Below are 27,113 nucleotides of genomic sequence, written 5' to 3' on the forward strand. Positions count from 1 at the left end.
CTTTTGCAAACCAATCCTAAGAGGCTGCCAGAGCTCAGAGGTCCCTGGGTCCCTGCAGCGGCAGTCTGATCCTGGAACAGATTGGCACAGCTGGCTCCGATGACTCTGAGAGGAACACGGAAATGCGTGTGTAGTGGGAGGAAGGAGCCAGGGATGGGATGGGGGTCTCTTAAGGTACAGAGGGTTAGTTATGTCTCTGATAGACAACGGATGCTGATCTGAGAAGACTTCAGACCAGTCCCATTGCTAGCACTCCCCCTGTGTCCCCCTGTCACCCCCTCACCCCCACCCCCTGAACCTTCGGGGTGTTTGATATGGCTTACTGGTGACTGTTTATCTCTCTGGCTTAGGGTCTCCGCAGTTGGCTCTGTTAGACTCGCCTTATGGTGCAGACAGAGAACATCCTCAGGAGGAAGATGAGGAAGGGCAGGTAAGGCCGTAGTGACGCTCCCCAGGCCCCAGCTAGGAGCCTAAGGGAGATGCCATTGGAATTTCCAGGATCGGGATTGGAAATTAACAAAACTTCCTCCTGAAGGGTCAAAAACAGGAACAAGGGATGTTCCCGTGGGCCTGTGGAAACATACTGCAGAGTCCACATGCTGGAGCCATCAGCAGCCAGTGGGCTGAGGTCAGGAACAGCCGCAGCACAGAGTAGGGAACAGAGAACGCAGGGTGGGCGGTGAGCACCCGGAGAATGCCAGGGGAGGAGAGAGTGGACAGGGAGACAAAGGAAAGGGAGCTTAGGGGGATAGAGAATGGGGAAGGGGTGCTGGTAGAGGGGATCCCACGGGAAGAGAAGCGGCGCTGGATGGTGAGCCCTAGATGGATGGGCTAAGTACGCTTGATAATTCTAAGCGACTCCCTGGTGGAGGGATGGAAGCCTGAGGAGGGTCTCTGTGTGTTATGGTGCGTGAGCTTTCTAGGAGATGCGAGAGGAGACTGACTACCGGGAGAGTCGTGGGGTGAGTAAGCAGCTGCAGGCATGTGGTGCTTGGGGAGCTCGGAAGGGATTGCAGTTTGACAAAGGGAACATTTAACATCGAGCTGGGCTGCTGTGGGCCACACTTTAACCACTGTCTTACCATGGCTGCAGCTCCCTGATTGTGAGGCGCCCCCCTCACTTTTTTCAGACCACTTTAGGCAGTGTGCATGCACAGGGGGGCTAGCCCATCCCTCACACAGCATCAGCTGTGCTGAGCCGGGCAGCTGATGCTGTTGCACCTGGGTCTGCTCCAGAAGGATCCTCACTCTCATCAGCGCAGCGGGGCATGGGGGAGTGGGCAGGATGGCTGCTTTTTCACCCCCTGCTGATTCCAAAACTCCTGCATCATGCCAACCTGGGGGCCCTGTTTGGCTGGGTGGGCATGGAGGAGGTGGAGCAGCGCTGTGCTGTGTTCACTCTGCCCTCAACCCACCCTGGCTTCGGCTGTAAAGCAGCCTGCAACCTTCTTTTCCTGAGGAGACTAGCCCTGCGGCAATCGCCTGGGGCAGGCTGGGCAAGCCTCCCCCACCAAAAACAGTCAGTGTGCGGGCAGGGAAGCCTCCCCCATGACAGCCCCAAGGCAGCAGACAATCCCCACCCCACCCCACCCCCACCGGTAGTCCCAGAGAGAGTCAGTTAAAGCCAGCCCTAGCCTCTGGCCTCTGCCCATCTCTGGCTTGTCCACCCTGGACCCTGCTCTCTCCTGCTGCTGTGTTGACTGCGAGCCCGGCTGAGTGTCAGGGGCCTAGTTCCTGATCCCGGCTGGTGAATTGCCCCCAGCCCCCAGCAAGGAGGGGCGTGTGTGGGGGTTGGCATCAGGCGGGAGGCAGAGCAGCTGGCCTGAGCCATCACTGGATTGTCTGGGAGACAGAGGTGCAGCATTGTCAGGCTGGGCGGGTTTAGCTGGGGTAGGGGAATTAATTCCACCTGGCCCTTGTCTTGGGGCCTCTGGAGGACGGGCTAGCCCTCAGTTGTGCAGCTTCCACTGTGGAGCCTGCCCAGAGGAAACGGTTTCTAATGGCTCTGCATCCAAATGCTGTCATTGCTTGAAAGACCAGGCTGGGATTATAAACCCCCTCCTCCCTCTTCTTCCCACCCACCAGCGTGGTTCCTTTAGGCTTGCCTCACACAAGATTGCAAGCTACTAGAGGCAGGGACTGACTCTTGCCATATGTCTGTACAGCACCTAGCACAATGGGGCCCAGAGCTGGCACCCGGCTGTTCTGATGCCTCCGAGGCCAGGGGCTGTATTAATGGACCGGCTCAGTAACCGTTACTCTGTCACTGCTCGGCATCACTTCTTGGCATTCAGAGTAAGTGAATACACACAACAGAAGTAAATAAATGGTGAATAAGCCAGGAGTAATAACTCAAGGTGCTGAGTGGCCTTTTTCATAGTACTCTATATACACTAGGGACTTGAACCGTGCAACTCCCCTAACTACTATCCCCAGGGGGGAAACTGAGGTACAGGGAGGGGAAGTGATTTGCCTGAGGCCACACAACAAGGCAGTGGCAGAGCTGGGAATGGAAGTTCAGTGTCCTGCTTCCTTCTTCTTCATGCTTCCGTCTTCCACCTGGACACACAAGCAAAAGGGAGTAAGACGAAGAAGATCCTACAGCAGCATTTTAACAGCTGCACTGCCTGGTACACTGGATAGCTCCCCCATCTGGTTCTGCTGCCCCCATGCAGCAGGCAAGTCCTTTGTGGGGTTGCTTGCCCTGGTGCTGCAGCAGGGCCCAGCAGTGCAGGGGTTAGCTCCCCAAAGCACTGTGCCTTGTTTGGGTGCTGATCTGGAGGGGAGGGGACTGGAAGAGCTATTTTCACCTTCCATCAGATGGACAGATGGGTCTGATGGGTCTGAGCAAGGAGACCACCTTATGGTCCAGAGCGGCTGCTGTCTGAACAGCAGCACGTCCCCGGATGGAGCTGTGCTGTGCCTATCTGGGTGCCTGGCAGATGGCAGGAAGAGGCTGTTGTAGCCGGAGTATTTTAGCCACACCTGCAAAAAATGCCCCACTTGGTGAAATAATGAGCTCTCCCGCTTAGACTGAGCATAGAGCGGTTTGGTCTGCCCCCCCTCCTCCCCCCAGGATGGTCCTTCCTGGGGAGGTGGGGGGGGATTTCCAGGCAGTTCCAAGGGTGAGTCCCCACTCACCACATCACAAAAACTGACCTCCCCAGGGCCGACCAGCACATGGAGACAGTTCCCCCTTGAGCCCTAGAGGGGGTCCCCCCAGGGCACATTCACAGGGTTGCATGTGGGGAAAGCTTGCCCTGCAGCTGCTTATGCCACATCTGATCTGGGGATCAGTGCAGAACCTCGCCCCAGGGCTACCGTACCTGCCCCCTGCACTCCAAACAGGGCTGGGAAGGGGGTCAGGAAAGGGCACTTCAGCCTCCTTTGTGGGTGCAAATATGCTGGGTCCCCTTCTGGCCTCAGTCACAGAGCTGCAACACTGCAATAGCCCTACAGGCTTCAGGGGACTCACCCTGGATGACGGGCCAAATTCTGGCCCTGCCTGTTGACTTCAATGGGAGCAGGATTGGGCTCCAAGACCTGAGCTGAGCCTGGCCCCATTCTCCCTGCTGTAACTCCAGCACCTCCAGCCAGCTCCTCTGTGCTCTCGCTCTCACTGGGCTCTTTGTCTGCACCGTGCACTCTCCCCTTCGCCCCTAAATCATTGCTATGCAGATCACATCCCTGGGAGTCAGGTGTCTCTCTGCTGGCTCAGTTCAGAGGCTGTGAGAAATCCCCCTCCCGGCATGCAGTGCGGATTACAGTGTTATATGTAGAGTAAAAATAGCCAGGGAGGACATGCAGGGCAGCTGGCTGCACAGAACCGGACCTGGTTGCTCTCTGCCCCCTTGCACCTCTGCATCCCAGCACTGAGAGGTCAGTATGCAAAGCCCCCAGGTCCTGCGCAGGAGGGCGGGGAACAGGGTTTTGCTGGGTTTTGTTGGAGGGGAGAGTTGCTTTGGATCCCTCCCGGCTGCTGCTCAGAGTCTTGTTTTGTTTCCCATCTGCTCTCCCGCCCCAGGAGCCAGACAGGAGGGTGGCGGGACGGTTATTTGGCTTGTGAGGCAGCTTGGGGTGGCTGCTGGCCCTGGCAGGCTCTGTCCGTAGCTGTTTGTCACGGGCAGCCCAGATTCCCAGCGCTCCCCGGGCGAGTTGATGTTTATCCCTTCACTGGCTGCTCTGCACATGTGCACTGGGTGTGCGTCTGGGTTCGCCTGTGACTGTGGTGAAAGCTCCAGTCTGGAAGTGAGGACTCCTGGCCTCTGATCCCAGCTCTGCCCCGGCCGCACAATGACCTTGGGCAGGTCATGTGACTCCTGTGGCTCAGTTTCCCCATGTGCTTGACAATACCTACCTTCCCCCACACCCAGGCAAGTCAGGAGGCTTAATTAAGATTGTCAAGGGGGCCTTGATTTGTGCAGCTGGACTCTGCAGGAGCAATGCAAAGTCTATTATTCCTGGTGCCTGCCTGTGACTTTGTGTCGGGCTGCTAGCGTGTCCATTGTGTAGGTGGTGCAGCATGGCCGGGCTCTCTGCGCGCCTGTCGGAGTCAGTGCATGTGGGCAGTACTGGCTGCTCCTTGTGAGTGTCGGCCTGTGGTAGCGGGTGGCTTTGCTGCTCCCTGTGTGTGTTGTCTGCCCGTGTTCAGTGGCTGTTGGCTCCCCTTTCGCTCTCTGGGCATCTCACCAGTCTGGACGCAGGAGGGGCCCAAGAGTGGAACAGCCGTGGGTGAAGCAGGTTTGAAGGCTATTGTATTGACCAAGCTGTGGGAAGCCCAGAGCAGGGGGTGTTACAGTCAGAACAGAGGAGCCTTGGTGGAGCTCTGTGGGGCTCTGGGTTGGAATGAGGGGGTTGGGGATTCCAGCTTGGGATTGTGGGGTGTTGGCTGGGCTGTGGTGGGAGAGGGGCTCCAGGATAGATGACGCTGCAGCTCCGGACTGAGGTGCATTGGCCGAGCTGGGCGAGGCGAGGGGCTCAGGACAGGACTAGCTGGGTAGGGTTGCAGGTCAGGATCAGTGAGAAGTTGGGAAGTTTGCAGAGTCTCCCTGCACTATACTAAGAGCCCCTCACTGTCCTAGGCCCTGAATTCGCTCACTGGTGATTGGAAGAGGACTCCCCAGCCACGCACCCTGCCGTCACGTGGAAAGAGAGTGGCTGGCAGGACCCATGCCCCGCTGCTAGCACTTCCCAGTCTTCCTTTGCACAGAATTCCCAGCAGGGATGCTGGGACAGTTTGTATAGGGAGGTGCTAAGAGCCATTGAATGGAACTGTAAACCCTGCATTTGATGGAAACACTTACAGCCTGGGGGTGCTACTGCAGCCCCAGTTCCGGCACCTATGGTTCCCAGTTCCCAGCTGGGTTTCACTGGGGTTATCTTGGAAAGAGCTGTAGCTTCCCAACAGACAGGGCCTTGTGCTTTGCAGTCAGGTGGAGGAGGAGTGTGGAAGTGGATATTGTCCTGTGGAGGCCCAGAGCCAGGTTCATTTCCACTTACAGACATTTGGAGTTGCTTTTTAATTTCTTCCCACCAGTCAGAGGGCTGTGGGGTCAGGGCAGGCCACCTAGAGGTGTTGAATCGCATGGGGCAGTCACCAGCAACTGTCAATGTGTTTAGCTAATGAGGATGGCAATCTACAGGGAGAGGTGTATTCATTTGGCTTGGGAGATGATGCATGTGTGACGAGTTCCCCCAGGGTGCCACCTGGAACTGGGGTATCACTGAGTCCCCATGACCCACCAGCCTGGGCTACCTCTCACACTGTGTTGGTGTGACAAGTTGCTAAGCTCTCCAAGCTGGTTCTTTCAAGCATACACACAAGTAGGGACACACTCAGCTGCAGCTGCACACAGATGCTGAGATCAGCCCTGCATAGGAAGGCTTAGCTAAGGCACCTCCCCGTTCCCAAGGCATGCACCCTCCTCTAGAGTGTAAACCCAAAGTTATACTCATATCCATCCTCAGGAAGACTCCCCAGGAAGGCTCCCCAGAGGGAGATTAGCATCCTCTAAGACCTGTTGTTTTCCCTAATGGCCCTTCCCAGCCAGCCATCTAGACTGATTGCATTCTGTCCAGTGGGTGTAAACACATTTTTCATAGAGGCATAGACCATATTCCTAACTTCAGATACCAGAATGCCACATGCATACAAATAGGAGAATCATATTCAGCCAAGCATAACCTTTCCAATGACATCTATGACCCATCTTGTATAAAACACCTCATAGTTATGCCATAATCATATCATAACAACATCTCTATGAAGAATATGGGGCTTAGGGTCACAGCATGTTCTGAGCCAGGGACTGCAGAGCCCAGACAGAGCATTCCCCTGGCTTCTCTGCTACCAATACGTGGCGGATGCCAGACAATCAGCTGGCAGGGAATCAGAGTATCAAGATAGAGTCCATGCATCCAAACATCACTCTAACCGGCAGGTACCTTGAGGGCTCCTGGCTGCAGGGCTAACCATGCAGCACCATTCCTGAGAACTACGGTGGCTTTTCAAAATGGAAAAATAGTGGAGCTAGTCATTGGTAGTATGGCTGCACCCAGACCAGTCAGGAGCAAGGCCACGCCGTGCTTGGTGCTGTACAAACACAGGGGAAGAGACAGGCTCTGAGCTTACAGTATATGTGTGACTCTGCATGAATGATCCTGCAGCGTCTGTGAGCTGGGACCACATGGCCTCTGACAAGCCCTAGCCAGTCTGAAGATGGAGATTGATCCATTTTTGAACAGGAGTCTCTGACGGTGACAACAAAGCACTGGACTCGGTGACCCAAGAGGTCCCTTCTAGTCCTGTGTTCCTAAAGGTGGTTCTCAAACGATGCTTTCTCTGCCTAGTCTTATCTGCCTAGGGGTGTTGGTTTTGTACTGTGCCCATCACTGTGGTACCTGGTCTGGGGATCAGCAGTAGTTGATGGAGCCTTTGGTGGCATGGGCAGAATGGAGCAGCGTGAGAGCCATGTGGTAAGTGTTGGGAGAGGATGGGGGCTATTCACTGGCCTTTCTCCTTTGGCAGTCAGTAGAGTGAGATAACGGCAGCCTACCGCCCCCCTGCAATTGCTGATACTCATGGGGGTATGCCGTCCCCACTCCGTGGCCTCCATTATTAGAGTCACTGGCTTGGGTTGCATTAATCCTGTGGGGCCCTCACCTCCCTTTCCACTCGTTGGCTCCAATGGGGCGCTCAGCCCCTTGCAGGATTGGGCCCTTAGACCGGGGTGTAGCCCTGGAGTTACACTATGGCACGGCATGATGCACTCCAGCTCTGACAGTGCCGGGGCTGCTCCGAGGGCCATTCCTACACGAGGGAGTTGCCCGGTGGCCCAGACTCAGACTGGGGAGCAGCAGGACCCCAGGGGAGGTGGAAAGGCCCGGAATTCATGGGAGAGGAGGGAGGGCGACTCTTCCATGTGCCCTAGTTACAGGGCCCCACCTAGCAAACAGCCCCTGACCCACCACCAGAACACTCCAGCTCAGAGAGGGTGAGGCACACGGGGCTCCCACTTGCCGAGTACAGGGAAACAGATGGGATCTGAGCTGGCACAGCTGCCGACTCTGATGAGCACTCTAGGCTTCAGGGCAGTAGGAGGCTGGAGCCCTCGGTCACCTGCCCTTTAGGTTAATGTCCCTGCTCACCCTGGCCCTGCACAGCGCATGAAACCAGCCTGCCTGGTCAGGGACCTGAGATAATGCCTAATGAACAGGGATACTCTGCAGCACCTCCCACGCTGCCCCGGGCGGGCAGGGTGGCTACCCCCGGGCAGGCCGTGGGTGGGGAAGCAGAGGCAGGTAGATGGAGCGTGACCTGCCCAGCCTGTCCATAGCAGAGCCAGGCTCAGAACCCAGCTCTCTTGAGTCCCAGGCCCTGGCTCTAACCGCGGCATGACATTGTCTCCGGCGCTCAGCGGCATGGCCTGAGATGCAAAGGCTGGAGGGCCCCATTGAAGGCCAGCAGGCCGGGTCCTGCAGCTCCTGAAAGCCAATGGGAGTTTTTCCATTGGCTTCAGTGGGAGCGGGGGCAGGCCTGTGGCTCTAAGGAACAGGGGAGGGTGGGGGACGTGGCTGCGGCAGTGCTGGGACATCACAGCAAGTGGCTCTTGCCTCTAGGAGGGGTGAGCTGGCAGCACTGGAAACCCCACCTCTAACATGCTGCCCCCTTGCGCTGCTCTCTGGTGTGTGAGGGAGCCGGGGAAGGAGAGGGGCTGAGGGGGCTACAGGCCCATTTTGCTCAGATGGAGGGGTCAAACCACAGCTCTGTGCTCAGAGCCTCCCTTCTTGGGGCTGAGCGAGGCCTGGCTGGTGGAGGGGAGAGTCTAGGGGTGTCAGACAGGGGCTGGCTACCCTGCCATTGCAGCCTGCTGAGCCGAAGGAGCACAGATGCTGCCAGGCGCTCAAAGGGCTGTGCTGGGCATGACACTGATGGGACGCTTGATCTGAGCCAAGCAGTTGCTTGTTGGGGTATTTTAGGATTAAACCTGCCCTGGAGCCACCAGCGTTTGGAAGCGCCTCTCCTCCCCCAAATATTGCCCTGCAACCCCAGCTGGAGCTCTTTTCCCCAGCCTCCGTGGACTCCTAGATTCCCCCCCACCCAAAGCAGAACTGTGTCCCTAGCCTCCCCCATCGACTTCCTCCCAGTGCCCTCGTGGGCCCACGTTCAGCCTTGGCATGAGCAGACGCAGCTCCAGAGGAACTGCCCCCAGGGCTGGATGAGGCTGATGGCCTCACTGACCTCTCACTTTGGGCCCCTCTGGTCACAGGACAGCCCCCAAGGGCTTCGTGGGGCTGAGATGCAAGCTGGAGGGCAGAGGCTAGTCCCTGTGGAGCTGTTCAACGCGCCAGGGGAGCTGAGGGGCTGCTATTTCCGCCCTCCTTTGGGTTTACTGCCACCTTTGCCTTCCTCTGATTGACTGACCATGGGGGAAAGACTGTGATTCTAGCTGGCAGCTCCTTGGGGCCGACCCCACCCTGGCACAGGTGTAGACATGACCCCTGCAGGATTTATGCCTGGGCCATACTTAGAACCCCAGAGCAGGCTGAAGCTGAAGGGCACCTGCCCTTTTTAGGCAGGGGCTGGGGGCTGTAACCTGACCTCTGTTCTTCCCCACTGAGGCTGGGCCTGCCGGGGGGGGAGGAGGCGTTAGCTCTGGAAGGGCATGGATCTATTTTAGGGATGGGCTACCCAAGCTGTTTTTCATGGGCTCCCTAACGCGCAAGGCCTTTTCAGGCTCTCCCTACATTGCTGGGCATGAAGGTGGTCCTGAGGTGCCAGGCAGGTTTGCTGCCCGTAGGAGACAAACACAGGTGGGCAGGAGGGGATTGGGTCCTGGGATGCCCCCTAGTGGTAGGAATAAGTGAAAACACAAGGCTGACGAGGAACCCAGGACCCTTCTCCGAGCACCTGGATCCCATCTTACTGAAGGGTGAGAGCTGCAGTTCTGTGCACTGGAGGCCGATGAGGGTGGGCCATTATGTCCGAGGGTGGGGGGGACTCCTTAGCTGGGTGAGGGAAGAGGAATGGCTCTCTGTGGGGGCTGGGCCGCTGCGGGAGTGTGCCCAGGAGGTTCAGCAAGTTGACTGCTGTGTGTGGGAGATGGGTGGGGAGGATGGGCTGTTCTGTGTGTGGCGGGAGTCCAGGGTTGTGTCTTTGCTCTTCATACACAACAGGGGAGGCAGAGGGCACCCCGGGTCCTAAATAACACTGGTTAGTCCTGTCCCCAAACATGCCAAGCGGCACACATCCTGCTGCGCTGGCTGCTTCTGAAAACATACAACATCCACCCCTAGAGGGCTTGCAAACTATCCAAAGGGACACTACCCTGTTCCTGCACACTACAGACTGGAGTAAGGCCCTGTCTGCATCAAGGGGAAGCGCGGTTTGCAGCAATGTAGTTGCCCTGGTGTCAAAGGGGATTTACACCAACACCCAGGGTAAGCTGCACTTGTTCAATTTGTGCGGGGCGTCCCCTCTGATGCAGCTGCATCGGCATAATAACACCAGTTCAATAACCCCCAGGGTAGACCCACAGTCAGGGGGTGAAAATGGGAGCAACTCCACCCTCACCCCAAATGCATCGGCCTTCTCTCCAGTTCCCTCCACCATGCTTCTCTTCCCCATGCTTCCCCTAGTGTCTACGTACCTGTATTGCATTTACTCACTCTCCGTTCAACACACATTAATTCAACTTTGTTGCAAGGAAATAGGGCCATGCAGTGATCAATGTGTAGGAACCCTACCGGCCCCAGTTTAACTCAGGGTGGAATTTGGGCCCTATACCTTTAAGAATGTGCTTATTTGGGTGGACTGTCAATCAGATGCTTCCTGCATCAAAGGAAGCTGAGAGCTGGTGAGATCTGGTCACTGAGCAGCGCAGAGGCAGGTAACAACAGGTGTCTGATGTAAGCATTATGTTTCCAACCTAAGGTGGCTGCATTGTAAAGCTGTCAGGCCAAGATCATTCCTGGTGTGACACAGAGGGGTTAGCTTGGCCCCTCAATGGAGTAAAGTCAGCTCTACTCAGGTGCTCTGTAAGGGTGGAGCCTTGATCAGGCTCTGGGGGGACATAGTGGAGGTTGGGTCATATGGGTCACTTCCTCTCTGATCTCTGCGAAAGTGAAGCTGTGAATTCGGGAAGTGAGTTCTGAAGCGTGCAAGATCTTGACCATCCCTCGAGGGGGTTCCTATCGCAGCGGTGCGGTGCTGGGCTCACTCATGCATACACCAGTTAGCTCTGTTTCCAGGTTAACGCAGAGATGCCAGCTCTGGCAATTTTATCACAAGATACTTCATGTTTTTCTTAAAGCCCCAGGTCTTGGAGTCATGTGATTAGATGAGAATCTCAGCTTTTGTTTGTTTATTTAAAAAGCCAATTTCCAGCTTGACTGAAGAGAAAAGCTTGAGAACATGAATCCAAATGCCACCCAATGGCTCAGTAACCAAAAGACAAAAAGACCCCAACACTTATGGTTTTAAAAAGTCTCATGACTTTGAAGGAAATAGTCTTTTTTGGGGACTTGACTCATGATTTATGAACCCTTTGGACTGGCCATTCTAGGCTGGAGAAAAGTGACACAAGTTCTCCCTGCATGTCAGAGAGGTTTGAACAGGGGCTGGATGGGTCTGCGGGCACTCTTGGTGATGATGACTCTTTCTGGTTTGGGCATTTTAGGGAGCAAATACCCGAACATGCACTTCAACCTCTTGAGGTCCCTTTCCAGCCCTACATTGCCGGGATTCTCTGTGAGCTGGAAGCCCTGGAGGATGGGGAACAATTTACCAAGGGTCCTGTTGGATTCTCCGTTACCAGCAATTTTTAAATCAAGACTGGCTGTTTTGCTAAAGGATCCACACTAGGAATTATTTGGGGGAAGTTCTCTGGCCTGTGTTACACAGGAGGTCAGCCTAGGTGACTACAAGGGTCCCTTCTGACCTTGGAGTCTGTGAGTCAAGATAAACTGCCTTCCCCGCTAGGGAGTCAGCAAGGCGGATGTGCACTGTCAGTTGCTGAAGATATCAAGGGAATGGGGGCGGGGGAACCTGGAATCATGGCTGGCTACTTGTGGGAAAGGGAGGGTTGAGTTAGATAAAGGTGCATGAGAAACATCTGCTTGTTCCAGCTCCTGGGCCTCCGTGAAGTCAACCAGGTCTCTCCATTTCTGCTGGAGCCCCGAGCCGCTGCCTCACCCTAGCCGGGCAGGGCTGGGTGGGGCTTGCTATGGACCTCAGCAACATGACTTTATCGTCTTGAGGACGCAGCTGACTTTTGGGATCAACAAAACCTGTGGTCACAAAGTGAGGGGAGGGGATGCAGGAAAGCCCCAAATGGGACTGATGGCGTCAAGGCAGACGTACAGCTGAGCGTTGGAAGGGAATTTGGGGTCTCTCTTCTAGTGGGGAAACGTACTGAATAATGCAGCCCTCAGCTACCCCCACTATCATGTGTATCCAGTACTCAGGGCTAAGGGGATGTTACCCCAAACTCCCTCTACGATGTCACAGTAGTAAATTTTAAAGGGGTCCTGTTACCTTGCTTTTCTGCCCCTCTTGATTCCTACCCTGTAAACAGCAGGCCCACGGAGATGCAATATTACTGTCAGCTTGGTTCTTGCCTCATACCAAACCCTCTGGGATGAGTATGTAGAGAACCCAGCAGGGAAGGTCTATGTACATGCACTCGCGCACACACAACACCTCCTGTGCCGTTGTGACCCCATTGGGTCGAGTGCAGTGACATTGTGCCAGAGAGAGGAGTTCATCATTCATTAATCAAACTCTGAGACTAGGCTTTGTCTAAAGCTCTTCCTCCATGTCCCCTTGCATGCCACTGGCTTGGAGCGCTCCAGCCCCGGGAGACTGGAGACTCCGGGGGGGAATGTCCAATGCTCTTCCTCTAATCTGTTTAAGGAAGAAGAAGGCTAAACTCGCACTTCCTCTCCCCCCACAAGCTATTCCAGATGCTCCAGTTTTCCCCACTTCACCCCAGCGAGTCAAAGCACCCATCACCCTCTTGGTTTCCACCCCCAAACTCAGCTTGAGAGCAGCTAGTCCCTCGGGCAAATGCTGCACAGTGGAATCTGCCTGCTGCCCTGGAGACATGGCTCAGGGCTCCCAGCTGGGCCCATAGCAGAGTCTAAGCACTGGCTACTAGCTATGCCAAATCTTCACCAGCGCACCAGACCAGAGTGCAGCGCTCAGGAGAAGAGACCTGACTGCCTGGCTGAGGGTGGCCCTGCATCCCATGGGGGGAGGAAATGGGGCTGGAGAAGAGGAAGCAGGAACAAGGGGGGGTGGGAGCGCCCCCCAATGGCCAAAGCAAGGCTCTCCACTGCCCTCCAAGGAGCGGGGTGTGCTGCTGCCTCAGTGTGGAGATCCAGTTGGCTCAAACCCAGGCCTCTTGCCTGCTGGGGCGGTGCACTAAGCCCTGGGTCACGAGGCTGGAACAGGTTCTGTAGGATGCTCCTTCATCCCCTGAGCTCCCGCTGTCACCGAAGCAACGCTTGTTAAATATGCAAAGGCAGCCGCCAGGCTCCGACACCAAGTGCTGCTGCTGTGACCGGCAGGACTGGATCAGCCGGGTTGGTGACCAGGTCTGACTGACGGAATATGTCCCTGTGCCCATCTCTGGCTCTCTCTGATTTCTCACTGCTCAGAATCTATCTCACGGTTCCTGTCTGGGGTAGGTTTTGTCTCCTGTGTTTTCTCTCTCGCTTTTTCTCTCCCTCCCTGGATGGAAGAGGAGGCAGGAAGGGCTGGTTGTCACAGTGACGTGCCATAGGCACTGAGATACTCCCAGGTGGCCGGGGGACTGCTGTTCTCTGGATCAGACTGCATAGCAGAAAGCAGCTAGAGGAAGGCTCTGAAGTGTCTGTGCCCATCAGGTAATGGGACGGCTGGTTCAGAACCGCTATGCTAGAACGGGCTATAGGCCGAGAGCCTTCTGAGCTGCAGGGGAGGTTGGGGCCTCTTCCACTGAAGTCTTTGGACATGTCTTCAAATGCACCAGCTTCCAGTAAGTCGGTGCCTGATTGCCAACCAGCCCGGGAGCCTCAGGAACCTGCACCTCTGTCCCCAGCCCTGTCAGTCACTCTCTAGAACAGGACAAGGGACCGGTTACTAGGGTGCTGTGTTTGTGAGCCTGTGCCATTCGGTGTGAGGGTAGCCATGTGTGTTCAGGGGAGCTGGCGTGTTCCTCTGCTCCAAGATGTTACTGGCAGCTGAGCAAACAGTGGGAATCACCTTCTTCCATTTTCTAGGAAATGTATTTGAGAGGTGAGTAGAGATTGAAACCCAGTGAGCTAAGGGGGAGCATTGGCCCTGGGAAGCATTAAAGACTACTTATCCTCAGGAGGAAAGGGACTGGGGCTGTTTCTGAAGGCCAAACCAGCCCCTTCCTAAAGCCCATAGTTGACCCCAGGCCCTCCCGCGCTGTCTAACCAGGAGTTCTGTTTCCTTTCAGACTGAAGAGCTTCTTTGCCCAGATCTTCTCAGGATGGCAACAGGTGAGAGCTCCCTTTCCCTGGGCGCGGCTCCTTCTCCACCCGTCTGTCTCCATCTTACTGAGGCTACATCCAGTTGTCTAAGCCCATAGCAATGGGCCTGAGTCCCCAGGTGCAGATCCAGGGTATGGCAGGGGGCGGGGAGGGATGTTGGATCCAGAGTTCTGGCTCAGGGCCATCTCCGCTAACCAGGCTCAGGTCCTGTTGTTGCGTTATCCCCTTTTAGAAACCTTATGTCCCTCCTTGGTTCTCTTCCTCTTTTCCACTCATCTCCCTGCCAGCCCAGAACAGTGGAAACGCAGGGCTCATGCATGCTGCAAGGATCAGGAGCCGGAGAGAACTAAGCCTGAGCCAGACACCTCCCTTGGACGATTGGTCCTGGCTGGCAGCATCCATGTGCAGTCCTTGCACTTGAGCCCAGTATGAGGGCTTGCAGCTGTCAGGGTGTTTCCCCCTCTCCCTCTCTCCTCTTTGGGTTACACCTGGGTCTTCACCTGCTCTAGCCTGGAGGCAGTGGGTTGCTTTCTGCTCTGTAAACACAGAATAACAGCCCTAGCGACTAAAGGGCACAGCCCCGGCAGCAAGAGTGCATCCCTGGTGTCCCCACCCTGTCCTGCAATGAGACCTCAACACTGGCATGCAGGGACTGTTTCTAGGGCCGAGAGGGGAGTTCAGTCTCCATGGCCCTCAGTCAGTCCCTGGCACCAGTGCTGCCAAGGTTGCCGATTAGTGCTGGTTATGAGGGTGGTTTTTTGAGGCGGACACTTGTTCACTAGGAACTGGACTGAGAACCACTCAGCTTGTTTCTCCCAGGCCAGAGAAGAGCCATCAGATGATCAGAGAAGTGATTATTCCCCTCTATTCAGCACTGGTGAGGTCACATCTGGAATATTGCATCCAGTTTTGGGCACCCCACTACAGAAAGGATGTGGACAAATTGGAAAAAGTCCAGTGGAGGGCAACGGAAATAACTAGGGGGTTGGGGCACATGACATATGAGGAGAGGCTGAGGGAACTGGGATTGTTTAGTCTGCAGAAGAGAAGAGTGAGGGGGGATTTGGTAGCAGCCTTCAACTACCTGAAGGGGGTTCCAAAGAGGATGGAGCTCGGCTGTTCTCAGTGGTGGCAGATGACAGAACAAAGAGCAATGATCTCAAGTTGCAGTGGGGGAGGTCTAGGTTGGATATTAGGAAAAACTATTTCAGGAGGGTGGTGAAGTACTGGAGTGGCTTACCCAGGAAGGTGGTGGAATCTCCATCCTTATTGGTTTTTAAGGTTTGGCTTGACAAAGCCCTGGCTGGGATGATTTAGTTGGGGTTGGTCCTGCTTTGAGCAGGGGGTTGGACTAGATGACCTCCTGAGGTCTCTTCCAACACTAATCTTCTATGATTCTATGATGACTTTGTTACTACCAACCTGAGCCTGTGACAGGCTATACAACCTAGGGCCAATCCCCTGTCTGTACACCTCTGTCTTTGGCTCCCATTGCCATGGGCTCTGAATATATCCTTACAGCATCCCTAGTGGGTGGTGAAGTATTATCCCTGTTCGACAGGTGGGAACTGTGGCACAAAGGGAGTAAGGGATAACAATTTTCAAATATACCCAAGTCCCATTTTCAAAAGCATTGGCTTTCAGTGAGACTTGAGGCTGCTACGTGTGGAAGCCACTTTGGGCTGGTCTACGCTGGGAACTTACGTCAGCATAGCTATGTCTCTTGAGGATGTGAAAAATCCACCCCCCTGAGAGATGCAACTATACTGACCTCACCCTGATGTAGACATTGCTAGGAAGAATGCCCTCCGTCCACCTAGCTACCGCCTCTCAGGGAGGCAGATTAGCTACACCAGTGGGAGAACCCTGCCCACTGTAGTGAGTGTCTATGCTGTAGGATTTGAAGTGTAGACAGAGCCTTTGAAAATGTGGGACTTAAGTTTCTAAGTCACTTGAGCATTTTTGCAAATGTTATCCATAGTGCAAATCTGTGACAGAACCAGGAATTGAACCCCGTCCCTTGGCTCCCTGTGCAGTGCCCTAACCATCAAACAGCCTTTCCTCCATTCCCAGTTTTGCTCCAGTTCCTGGAGAACATCCCTGGTGTCTCAGACAAAAAACAATGAGGAGTCCTGTGGCACCTTAAAGACTAACAGATTTATTAGGGCATAAGCTTTCGTGGGTAAAAATCCCACTTCTTCAGATGCACGGAATGAAAATTACAGAAATGGGCATAAATATATATTGGCACATGAAGAGAAGGGAGTTACCTTACAAGCGAAGAACCAATGTTCAAGGCCAATTTAGTCAGAGTGTATGTGGTCTACTCCCAACAATTGATGAAGAGGTGTGAATACCAAGAGAGGGAAAATTACTTTTGTAGTGAGCCAACCACACCCAGTCTCGCAGTGTCTCAGACAGTGCTTGCAACCATGGCTCTGCCTTTCCCTGCGTGAGCTTCTTGGCACAGTCAGATCTGATCTGCCAGTGTGATCAGAAAGCATCTTAACTGCCAAAGCCACCCTGTTCCCCGTCTGCTTGGAGGTGTAATTGTAGAAGGCTGCAATCAGAAGACCTCTTATTGCTGGGAGCTGCAGACTCCGAGCCACAGCCAGCTCTGAGAACACCTTCCTTTATTTTTAGCACTTCTGCCTTGTCCTTGCAATACTCGAGACAGGACCATTCACCCAGCTTTGAAAATGTTCCAGTGTACTGTACCTGGGGAGAGGAGCTCTCTATCAGCTCCAGGAACTGGAATTAATGGTGACTTCGAATTAAATTGCTCACTCCCAGAATGATTGTGACGCTGAGGGACCCTCTCGGTTGTGGAGCTGGGATGTTGGCCCAATGTGAATTGAGAGAGGGGGGCAGCTGGGACACTGAGGTTGCAACTTTTCTAAGAGGGTCAATTGTTGCATCTCTCTTGTCACTCTGGCTTTTTGGAGGAGATTCTTTCCTGGGTGGGGATTTATAGCTGCGGCCAAATGCAAGTGAGCCGGCCCTCCTGGTGCTAATCCAGCGTAATATTTGCTGTTGTGCTTGGCATGGGGGCCAGATTCTTCTCTCAGTCACACTGGTGTAAAGCTAGAATAACTCTGTGCATAGGCTGGGGGGAGTCATCTAGGCCATCGGCCTGACCATTTTTTGGCGAGGCCAAACCAGAGTGACACTGAAGCTCCCACCCCCACAACACCACACATTCAAATATGGAGGGGGTGGTGTAGGGGCTCATGAGCCAGGGTGGGGGATCAGGCTGCTGGTGCAGAGGGGCACCTGAGAAGGGAAGAGAGGGCTAGGCAGGGGTGTGGCGGAAATCTGTTTCCCCCACACACACACTTTAAATGGTGCTTCACAGCCCCTGACTGTATGTACACCTGTGGAGTTACTCCAGCTTTATATTGGTGTAACTGGCAGCAGGATTTCACACACACAGTTTAATGGCCAGAGAGGGTGGGCAAGGAAAAGGGGAATGCGTGTTGGAAATAGTGGGCATGTCAGGTGGTGGACATACCATGGAGGGTGGGAATATCAGAGATGATGGGCTTGTGCAAGAGATGGGCACAAAGGATGTGATGGGGCGACTGGAGCAGGTGGGAGATCTGGAATTGGAGTGGCTGGCTCAGCAGAGCTGGTGGAGGTATTGGCTCGGGCAGATGGGAGACAGTGATGTCTGCCAGGGGTCAGAGTTTGTGAAGCACCTGCCAGGCCATGGACATGAGCCTCTGGGGAGGGAACGTGTCCCAGGAAGGAGGTGAATCACCCTTAGGTTTTGTAATGGTGCGGGCACTAAAGGGGGAGATGTCAATCGCCACAGGCTGAAGGAGCTTCTCCCCTGCCTAGAAGGAAGTGCCCTCCTGTTTCGTCCCATGGCCCATGCCTTTCTCAAAGGGCCTGACTCCCTGTTTGATTCCTTAGTCTCCTTGTCTCACTGGGGGCCCTCGGATTTTGACCTTACTTACAGTGGGCCAAATCCCTCCCTGATGTAGCTCCAGCAAAGCCAGCTGAGTTACACCAGGGATGAATTTGGTCCTCTCTCTGGAGGCGTCTGAGGCCGTGGGTCAGAGGCCAACAGGAAGCCATCCCCCCCGGTCAGAAGGAAGATGGATGCCACCCAGGGCCCTGCCTTGTGTGCCTGGGGAACCTGGGATTTCCTCCCACTTTCTCCCCTGTCCTTATATATACATCAAAAGCTACAGCTCAGTGCTAGAGGATGGGTCCTGGGTAGCATTGGTGTGGGGGCTCATGGCTGTAGGGTTTGGGCGCCATGTTGTGGGGGCTCATGGCTGTAGGGTTCTGTGGTATAAGGCTGTTCCGTGAGAGGTACCGCCAAGAGCTGGTGTCTGAGCCCATTTACACCAGCCCCCCCTGGGGTCACTCCAGATTGACTGAGATCAGAAGCTTTGCCCACTGGCTTCTGTGATGTGGCTGAGGCTTGGCTCCTGCCGTATCCGAGCAACCGTCTCCCTGGCAATGTGTGTTAGCTCTGACCACAAGGCTCCAGCCTGGCCCAGCCGTGAAGGGAGGCCAGCTGCTGGCTCAGGCATCAAAATGTGCTGAGCGGAAACTGCTTGGCAAGAAGGGGGGGAACAGAGGAGAGCAGGAGCCAGCGAGTCGGAGAGATGGGGACAGAGTGCTCCTGCCTGGCTGCCTCAGCGGAAAAGGCTGGCAAAGGTACCCCGGGGGGGCAATGTCCCCATAGCGCCTGCCATGGAGCCACTGAGCGGCCCGCTGCTGACCATGTTCTGCTCCCATTTATCCCCGGGGAACTGGGGCTGGTTGCCTAGTCCCCTCCTCCAGGCAGATCCCCTGGGGAAGTGGTCGAGAGGGATTTGTCCCGACTCAGGGGAGTTTCCTTCCTGCGATCGCTCACTCGCTCTTGGATTAACCCTCTTCTCTGCTTTTCCTTCTCCTGCAGAAAAACTGAAGAACAGCAAAATCATCTTTGTGGTGGGTAAGTCAGCGGTGGGCTCAGTGAAAAGCTGAGGAGTCATGAGCGGCACCTTCAGTCCTGGCTCGGTTGTGTAAAGCCCCATCCACTGAGCTCGTCGGGGCTATGACCCTGTCCTTCAAATTTTAAGCTGAAGTTTTCAAAGAGACCTGGGATTTCAGGGGGCTAACCTGAGATCCTGTAAGGGGCCTGATTTTCAGCAGGCAGGTGCTCGGAGCTTTCAGGTCATCTGGTGCCTTTAAGGTGTCCTAAGTTGCGCTCTAAAAATCACTAGCCATGTCTGCAAATGTTTGCCCTGGCCTCTAAAGGGAAGTCGTGGCTATCATCCAAAACCAGACTGGACAGAATACATGCGAGTGGGCAATAGAGAGCACCCTGCTGTGGCACCGAGACGGAATAGAGGGCCTGTGGGCGCTTGCTGCCTTTGCTTTTGGTGTTCCTGAAGGCCTCTAATTACAGGTACAGGGGAGAGCGTCCTCCACCTGCCTTCCTCCCCCTCATCTGGAGGAGCCACCTCTGAAGCCATGAGTGGGGGCTCAGTCTTCAGGGCCCATTCAGTCCTTTGCTTCTCTCTGCTGAGACTGTCCGATGCGTCAGACACACAGTGCCCCCCCCCGGCCCCTTTTATTCATGTAGGCCACCAAGCAAAGTCCCATCTTGGGCTAGGTTTGAAGTGGCAGCAAAGCCATAGATTTTGGGTGACATCCTGGGCAGCTGCTTTCAAAGACACACGGGTGCTCTGTGGGGGAAATGCGGATCCATGTCCTGTGGAGGCCGTTCTGCACGTATCTCTGTTTCTCTCCCCGTCGCCCACCTTTTGTCATTTGCGATAGTGACACAAAGACAGGAGCTTTCTGGCTTTGGGGTTCAGCTGCTGCCTGTTTAGCTTCATGCTGACCTGTTGATGAGATCATCATAATCTCCCCAGAGCTGGTTGTGCTGCCTGGGGCAGAGGGCTCGGAGCCCAGCAGGAGCCCTGAACTCCTTAGCTAAGGTCCCCATTGTGTGCAGAGGCTCCTAGTAAGTAAGAACAAAGAGGAAGGTGAAACGGCTGTTCCTAGGTGGGATTTTTGCCTCGAAGCACCCGAGCTCTTTTCCCCTCCTCCCCCTTCTGTGTTTTGAGTCTGGGCCTTGTCCTTGTGTGAATTGCAGGTGGGCCCGGCTCAGGGAAAGGGACCCAATGTGAGAAGATTGTCCAGAAGTATGGCTACACCCACCTGTCCACTGGTGACCTCCTGAGGGCAGAGGTCAACTCTGGCTCGGAGAGAGGCAAGAAGCTCTCTGCCATCATGGAGAAGGGAGAGCTGGTGCCCCTGGTGAGTCTGGGCCATTTTTGCAGTGGAAGGAAGAGGGTCTTAAAGCGTTACATCCTGGCACATTTCTAGCTACCCATGCTGGCGTTTGAGAACCTGATGCGGAGGCCATCTCAGGCCATCTGCTTTCCTGGCTGCCGTGCATTGTGGGGAGCTGAGGCAGGTGCATGGAAGGGCCGCTGTTGGGGCACCTCTTTCCCAGCTCTTAGGGGATGGCTCATGGACCTGGCTTCCCAGGATTCTGGTCACTCCTGGCAGCAGCAGGGAGAAAGTGCTCTGGCAGCTGGGGAGGGGAGCAAGTTAGGTCATAAAATGGGGGAGGACAAGCTCCATGTCTGTGGGTGCCCAGAGACCACAGTGAGCAGCCACTGTTTGCTGTGCCTCCTCTGGTGAGACAGGAGCTGCATGTGGTCCCTGGATCCTGCAAAAGGATCTGTCTGTTGGTGTGATTGAGGATAAACACTGATGCTCCTGTGGCTTTGCACTAACTGGTAGGGCTGCGGGAGGGGCCACCCATTCCAGGGGGAAGGAGAGCCCAGCAGCTGCAGGAGACTCTGCAAAGCTGCCAGCTAGCTGGAACTGAAAGCGCTGTCCCTAACTGTGACCTAAAACACCTGCGTTTCCCCTCCCCTCAGGACACGGTGCTTGATATGCTGCGAGACGCCATGGTGGCCAAGGCAGATGTCTCCAAGGGGTTCCTGATTGACGGCTACCCCCGAGAGGTGAAGCAAGGCGTGGAGTTTGAGAAGAAGGTGAGGAAGGGGGTGGCAGAGGCTCCAATGCCATTGAGAGGGCCATCCAGCTGGCACAACCCTGACTGAGCGTGCTACCGTTTGCACTAAAAGGTTGTCAAGCAGAACTAGAGCCACCCTAGAGGGCAGAGCAGGGGCTGGGCAGCTGTTCAGTGGGGAAGGAAAGGGATACGCTCCCCAGGGGAGAGACACAAACAGTGAGTGTAGGCAGCAGTATCTTCTCACCCCTTGCCCCCAACCATTTGACATCACACTCACACCTATGGTAGTTTTTTCACAAACTCAGCGTGGTGGGATTGCTCGATGGCTGGATAAGGCGACCCTAGAAATGGGGCAGTGGTGGGGTCGATTCATTGGGGCAGACCATCTCTTCAGGGGGAGTTGAACCAAAGCCCCACCTGGCGCCAGGAGAAGCTCTGCTGCTGGAGGCACGATCTTTAGGTTGAGATGTTGAACCAAGGTCTGGTTCACTGCTATTTTTTGTAGAACAGGTTTCGTCCCGGCTCAACTTGAGTAATTACGTTCTGCCTCCCCCAGTTACCCAGTCATGTTCAACTGAGTGTCAGATTCGTCTTTACTTCCCATCATGAACTGCTGAGGTAGAGTTGTTGCATGCTGTTAAATAACTGTCATGCTCCACCCGAGAGGTGGCTGCAATGAGCCCCTTAAACAGCCTGAAGGTGTCTGCAGTGCAAGGTTGTATATGGTGGTATTGTTAATGGGGTTAGAGCAGGAAGGCTGTTCCGTGTGCTACCTGGGAGCAGGTTTTACTGTCTGCTCCAGGGAAACTGTAATCCTGCTAGTGCAGGCCTGGAGAGGCCGGGGAGAAAACTTGTGAGAGAGGAAGGTACCTGCGTTGGAGTGATCCCTGGCTGTAATACATGGGACTGGCACAAGGTGGTGCAATGGTTGCTCCATAGAAACACTGGAAAAAACAATTGAAGAGGAAGGATCCTTTTTAGCAAGCTTTGGCCTGGGATGAACCTACAAGTCAGGGTGGTAAATGGCCTGGGCTAACGAACATGTGCAAAGTAACAAGCAAACAGAGGCTCAATGTGCCCCTGGCACATATGCAGTAGCGTGCTCCAGAGCAAAGACAGAGCCAGCTATTACTGAGGGTCACCCAGCGCCCGGAGAATCCAAGTTACCCCCAACCTGATTGCCATGGGATGGCTGGTGTGAGGGCTTGTATGTTGGTGCACACTGGGGTAACAGCCCTGACCCTCGTCTGCACGGGGTCAGAGTGGTGGGGTGACCAGGGTTGCCAACTTTTTACTCGCACAAAACCGAACACCCTTGCCCCACCCCCTGTCCCGCCCCTTTCCAGAGGCCTCGCCCCTGCTCACTCCATCATCCCTCCCTCTGTCACTCGCTCTCCCCACCCTCACTCACTCACTCATTTTCATCGGGCTGGCTCAGGGGGCTGAGGTGCGGGAGGGGGTAAGGGCTCCGGCTGGGGGTGCGGGCTCTGGCGTGGGGCCAGAAATTAGGAGATCAGAGTGCGGGAGGGGACTCCAGGCTGAAGCAGTGGGTTGGGATGTGGGAGGGGGTGAGGGCTCCGGCTGGGGATGTGAGCTCTGGGGTGGGGTCAGGGATGAGGGGTTCAGAGGACGGGAGGGGGATCAGGGCTGGGACAGGAGGTTGGGGTGTGGTGAGGGGAGTGAGGGCTTTGGCTGGGGGTGAAGGCTCTGTGGTGGCGATGGGGATTTGGGGTTTGGAGGGTCCTCTGGGCTGGGACTGAGGGGTTTAGAGGGTTGGAGATGGATCAGGGTTGGGGCAGGGGGTTGGGACATGGTGGGGTTCAGGATGCAGGCTCCTGGTGGCTCTTATCTCAAGCAGCTCCCAGAAGCAGCAGCATGTTCCCCCTCCAGGCTCCTAAGCAGAGCCATGGACAGGCAGCTCTGCATGCTGCCCTGTCCGCAGGTGCCACCCCTGCAACTCCCATTGGCCGTGGTTCCCGGCCAGTGGGAGCTGTGGGGACAGCGCTTGGGGCGGGGGCAGCGTGGGGAGCCCCCTGGCTGCCCCTACGCATAGGAGCTGTAGAGGGGAAATGCTGGCTGCTTCCTGGGACCCAAGCAGCATGGAGGCTAGAAGGGAGCCTGCCAGCCCCACTGCTTGGCGCTGACAACTGGACAGTCAATGGCCTGGTCAGCGGTGCTGACCGGAGCCTCCAAGATTCCTTTTCGACTGGGTGTTCCTGTTGAAAACTAGACACCTGGTCACCCTAAAGGGTGATTGCTCCAGACCCAGCTCTCCCTTCCCTTCCTCCATGTCAGGGTGATTCAGTGACGGCTCGGGGCACAGTCTCCCCTAGCCCATCCCCCTGGTCAAGGTGATTCAGTGACCGCTCGGGGCATGGTCTCCCCCACCCCTCGGGTCATCATGCTGCAGGGCTGGTGGAGGAAACTATGAATTTGGTAAAACTGAAGCTTGTCTGTATAGGTAAGGATGTTTTTCTGGTTCTCCTCCCCAACAGATCAGCCCCCCAACGCTGCTGCTCTACGTGGATGCAGGGAAGGACACCATGGTCAAGCGTTTGTTGAAACGGGGTGAGACCAGCGGGCGGGTGGATGACAATGAGGAAACGATCAAGAAGCGCCTGGACACTTACTACAAGGCCACTGAGCCGGTCATCGCATTCTACGAGAAAAGTGGGATCGTCCGGAAGGTACGTTGGCCACAAGCCCACTGGGGATGGGTGGGGGTGGAACTGGCCCTTTCCCATCTGCTGAGACTCTGCAGAGTCCATTGTGGGTTTTGGAAGGTCTGAGCCACTTGCCATCCTTGTGTCTCAGATGGTGTGGGGCTTCCCAGCGGTTAAAGGGGCAGAATGCACCCTCAGATGCCTCTGATCTGAGGAAATCCCAGAGCGAGCCATATTCAAGGTTAGCTGTCGGCACGCCCTGCTACTATGGATCAACAAGCAGGGGAGGAGGACTAATGAGGGATGGGGCTCTGGGGAAGGACGAGAAGCATCAAAGAAGGCTTTCCAACCAGGCCTTGGGCCTGGCAACCCGGAGCAGACGGGCCTCGGGCCCGGTGCCCCCAGAGCCAGACAGGCCTCAGGCGCTGTGGAATGGATTCTGAGGGCATTGCGCTTGCCAGGAGTAGATCCTCTGGCCAGCATGGAGACCTGGGAGCTGGGCTGTCCCAGGCCTGTGCGATGCTGCACAATGCAGGACGTAGTCTAGGGGCTTCTCTAAGGCCTTGTCCTGACTGGCTCTCCTCCTTTGCCCCTACAGCTGAATGCAGAAGGCTCTGTGGACGACGTGTTCATACAGGTCTGCACTCATCTGGATGCCCTGAAGTAAAGCACGAAAGGGACCCCACACCTCTAACCCCTTCCCACCCAGAGAGAACATCACACTCTTCCCACCCCCAGAGCCTGAGTATTCCCCTCACCCCCCTTCGAGCTCCATGGCAGAGACAGCGGAAGTGGCTTTATCCTGTTTTCCTGGACACAGCCCTGTGGAGGAAATTTCAAGGACATTGTGTCTGAGTCCTTCCCTTCTCGCCACAGTAAAATTCACTTTAATGAGCCCAGGCTTTATCTTTATCTTCTGCAACAGGAAGTGAGTTTTGCTTTCCAGATACCCCCTCGCCCCCCCCCGCCCTGAGGTTGATTAAAGGCAGGAAGTGGCCTGTTTATCCCACTCCATGGCATCAGCAGGAGGAGAGGGGAATCTGCTCCTGCACGGAGGGGGAGGATTCTCTGACAGCGCAGGCAACTTGCTCCCTCTTTTGAGCAGAGGATGCAGTTGAGAGTCTTAAAATCTGCCTGGCACAAAGGGAATTTGAATCAAATGCAGAGAAAACCCTATTTGAGCCAGGGCTGGGCAAAATCTCCCCCTTTGTGCCTGTAGAGCCAGACACCAACTAGTGTCACCACTGCTGAGCGCCCCCCACCCCATCCACTCTCCATGCATAATGTGAGCACAGGGAGAGAGCAGTCACCAAGCAGGGGATGCCATAGGGTGGGGCAGACTCCCCCAGGGGGTGTATAAAATCTATTTCCTCCCCCCTCCACTCCCCACTGTGATGCTGCCTGCACAAAGCCAGCATCTGCCAGCAGAGTAGCCCAGCACTAGCAGCAGAGAGCCCAGGGTTTGGGGGGCGGGGGGGGGAATCTTCTGCTGCTTTAGAACATGAGGGAATAGTCTCTCCAGGAGCCTGGAGTCCAGCTGCCCTGTACCTTTGTGTAGCTCTGTCTCCAGGGAAGGCGTTTGAGGCTGAAGTGCATCTGTGCTGAAACCCCTCTCAGCTTGCTTTTTCCCAACTCTCCCAAGACTGTCTAGTGCTTTGGGTGAGTTACCAAAGGCCAGGGGCTCTGCCTGAGCCTAGGGGCTACCCCAAAAGGCTGTGATGTGAACACTGTACCTCATTTGGTCGCTGTCTTACTGTGCTTTTTATGGCTCCCGTGCCCCGCACACACTCACGTTTCACACCTCCTCACACACACACATTGTCTCCCACACACTCATTGGTGGCAGCTCTTCTCTTTCTCATTTTTTTTACAATGGTTACAAACAAAAGTATTTATGAATGAAAAGCAACAACTCCCCCCCACACCCCGAGTCTTAAAGGTGGCATGTTGCCCCTGCTGCCCGAATGTACACTGACATATCGTTATTAAAGAGCATGGCAGAAAAGTGCTTCTCGGTGTGAGCTGTGCCTTTATTTGACTTTCACCACGCTCCCTTCAATACCAACTGTGTCTAGGGAGTTGCGGGGAGGAGTGCATTGCTGTCCTAATTCACACCCCCGGCTTGGATCCTGTCTGCTCTCACCAGGGCAGGGCCAGTCCCCACTGGGATGGGAGACCCCCGAGGAAAGCCCAGGATATGGGAATGTACCATAGTTCTCCTCCAAGAGTCAAGGCCCTCAGCATAACGTTACGGGGTCCTGGACAATGAGTGGTGCCATCTTCAAGTTGCCATGGAAATGTGCAGTCCTGTGCCCTTGTGACATGTGGCACTTTTCACCAGTGGGGTGTTGGCTCCTGGTGTCCTGGCCAAACTCCAACCAAACATCTGAACTCCCATGTACACAGAGACCCCTTGTTGCTGCTCGGGCAGCAAGAAGGAGCCTTAAAGTGGGTTTAACTGCAGCTTACACCCCTTTACGCTGCCGGGGCCCTACCTGCAAGCTCATCCTTCCTCTCTACAATGGGGCGAGGCATCTTCTCCGATGTGGGCAAGCTAAGGTGGCCAGGAGAACCAAGTTATAGCTCTCAGGGCAATGTGCCATTAATATCAGTGTATTTAGGAGGCAGAGATTTTATGAAGGGCTGTGTGGTATGAGAGATGCTGACTGAAGGTAAGTCCTGGTGGCCTCTGTGTTTTCAGCCAGGGTCACTGGAAAGGCCAAAAGACAGAAAGTGGTTTTGACTCCTAGTTGACAAGCTAATGCACCTGGGCCAAGTTCGTCCTGCTTTGTGCCCCATTGGCACTGCTGTACCCCCGGCTCATGGGCTGCTACTCCAGGGTCAGTGGGCTTGAATAGGCATGCACTGGGCCAGTGCACAAAATGGTCAGAGAAGCAACAGTCATGAACTTCTCCACCCTCCTAAGGACAAGAATCAGTGGGAGGCCTTTGTGAGCCGGATCCCATGGCCACTGAAGTAGGCAGAGCTCTTTCCTTTGACTTCAAAGGGCTTTGGATCAGGCTCTTTCTAGAAAGGAGAAGATCACGTTGCAGTCAATCAGCCAGCGAGGGCCCGGGCAGATCCAAGGTCAGGAGAAAAGAGCCTGTCTGGAAGGCACAGAAGTTGCTGAGATGGTGATGAGGAAGGAAATGAGCGGTAAAACATGCTCAGATGTTATACAAGAGCTTGGAGTCTGGGTCACAAATAGGAACAATCGGTGGGTCCGCGACAAGCAAATAAGCCCAGTCTGGCTGCTGTTGAGAAGCATCAGTCGGACACAGCATGCGTCTGGAATGTCAGTCAGGAAGGATGTCGCCCGTCCAGTCGGGGGTACATTCCATCAAAGGCATCACCTCCTGCAGCAGCTGGGGGGGGCGTGTGTGTTAGGTGGCCAATGGAGCAGAGGATTGTGATGACTGGGAGAATTTCCAGTGTATAATTTATGAAGTTGAGTTTAT

At 55.1% G+C, this 27,113-nt stretch overlaps 1 protein-coding gene across 10 annotated transcripts; it reads left to right on the forward strand.

The window, feature by feature from the left end:
* On the forward strand, window positions 1-25,663 carry AK1 (adenylate kinase 1). 10 transcript variants are annotated; one of them, XM_038375173.2, is made up of 8 exons: window positions 1-126; window positions 351-430; window positions 13,965-14,007; window positions 18,914-18,949; window positions 20,099-20,262; window positions 20,895-21,011; window positions 23,488-23,679; window positions 24,254-25,663. In XM_038375173.2, exons 1-8 carry the CDS (start codon window positions 123-125, stop codon window positions 24,320-24,322), a joined length of 705 nt encoding a protein of 234 aa, XP_038231101.1. In that variant the 5' UTR covers window positions 1-122; the 3' UTR covers window positions 24,323-25,663. The 10 variants fall into 10 exon arrangements, with proteins under 10 accessions (XP_038231101.1, XP_043354885.1, XP_038231103.1 ...); XM_043498950.1 differs by having other exon boundaries at window positions 85-126; window positions 362-430; XM_038375175.2 differs by lacking the exons at window positions 1-126; window positions 351-430 and adding an exon at window positions 3,730-3,879.
* The last annotated feature ends 1,450 nt before the right edge of the window (window positions 25,664-27,113 follow it).

The sequence above is a fragment of the Dermochelys coriacea genome, chromosome 16, assembly GCF_009764565.3.
Source record: "Dermochelys coriacea isolate rDerCor1 chromosome 16, rDerCor1.pri.v4, whole genome shotgun sequence".
NCBI lineage: Eukaryota > Metazoa > Chordata > Testudines > Dermochelyidae > Dermochelys > Dermochelys coriacea.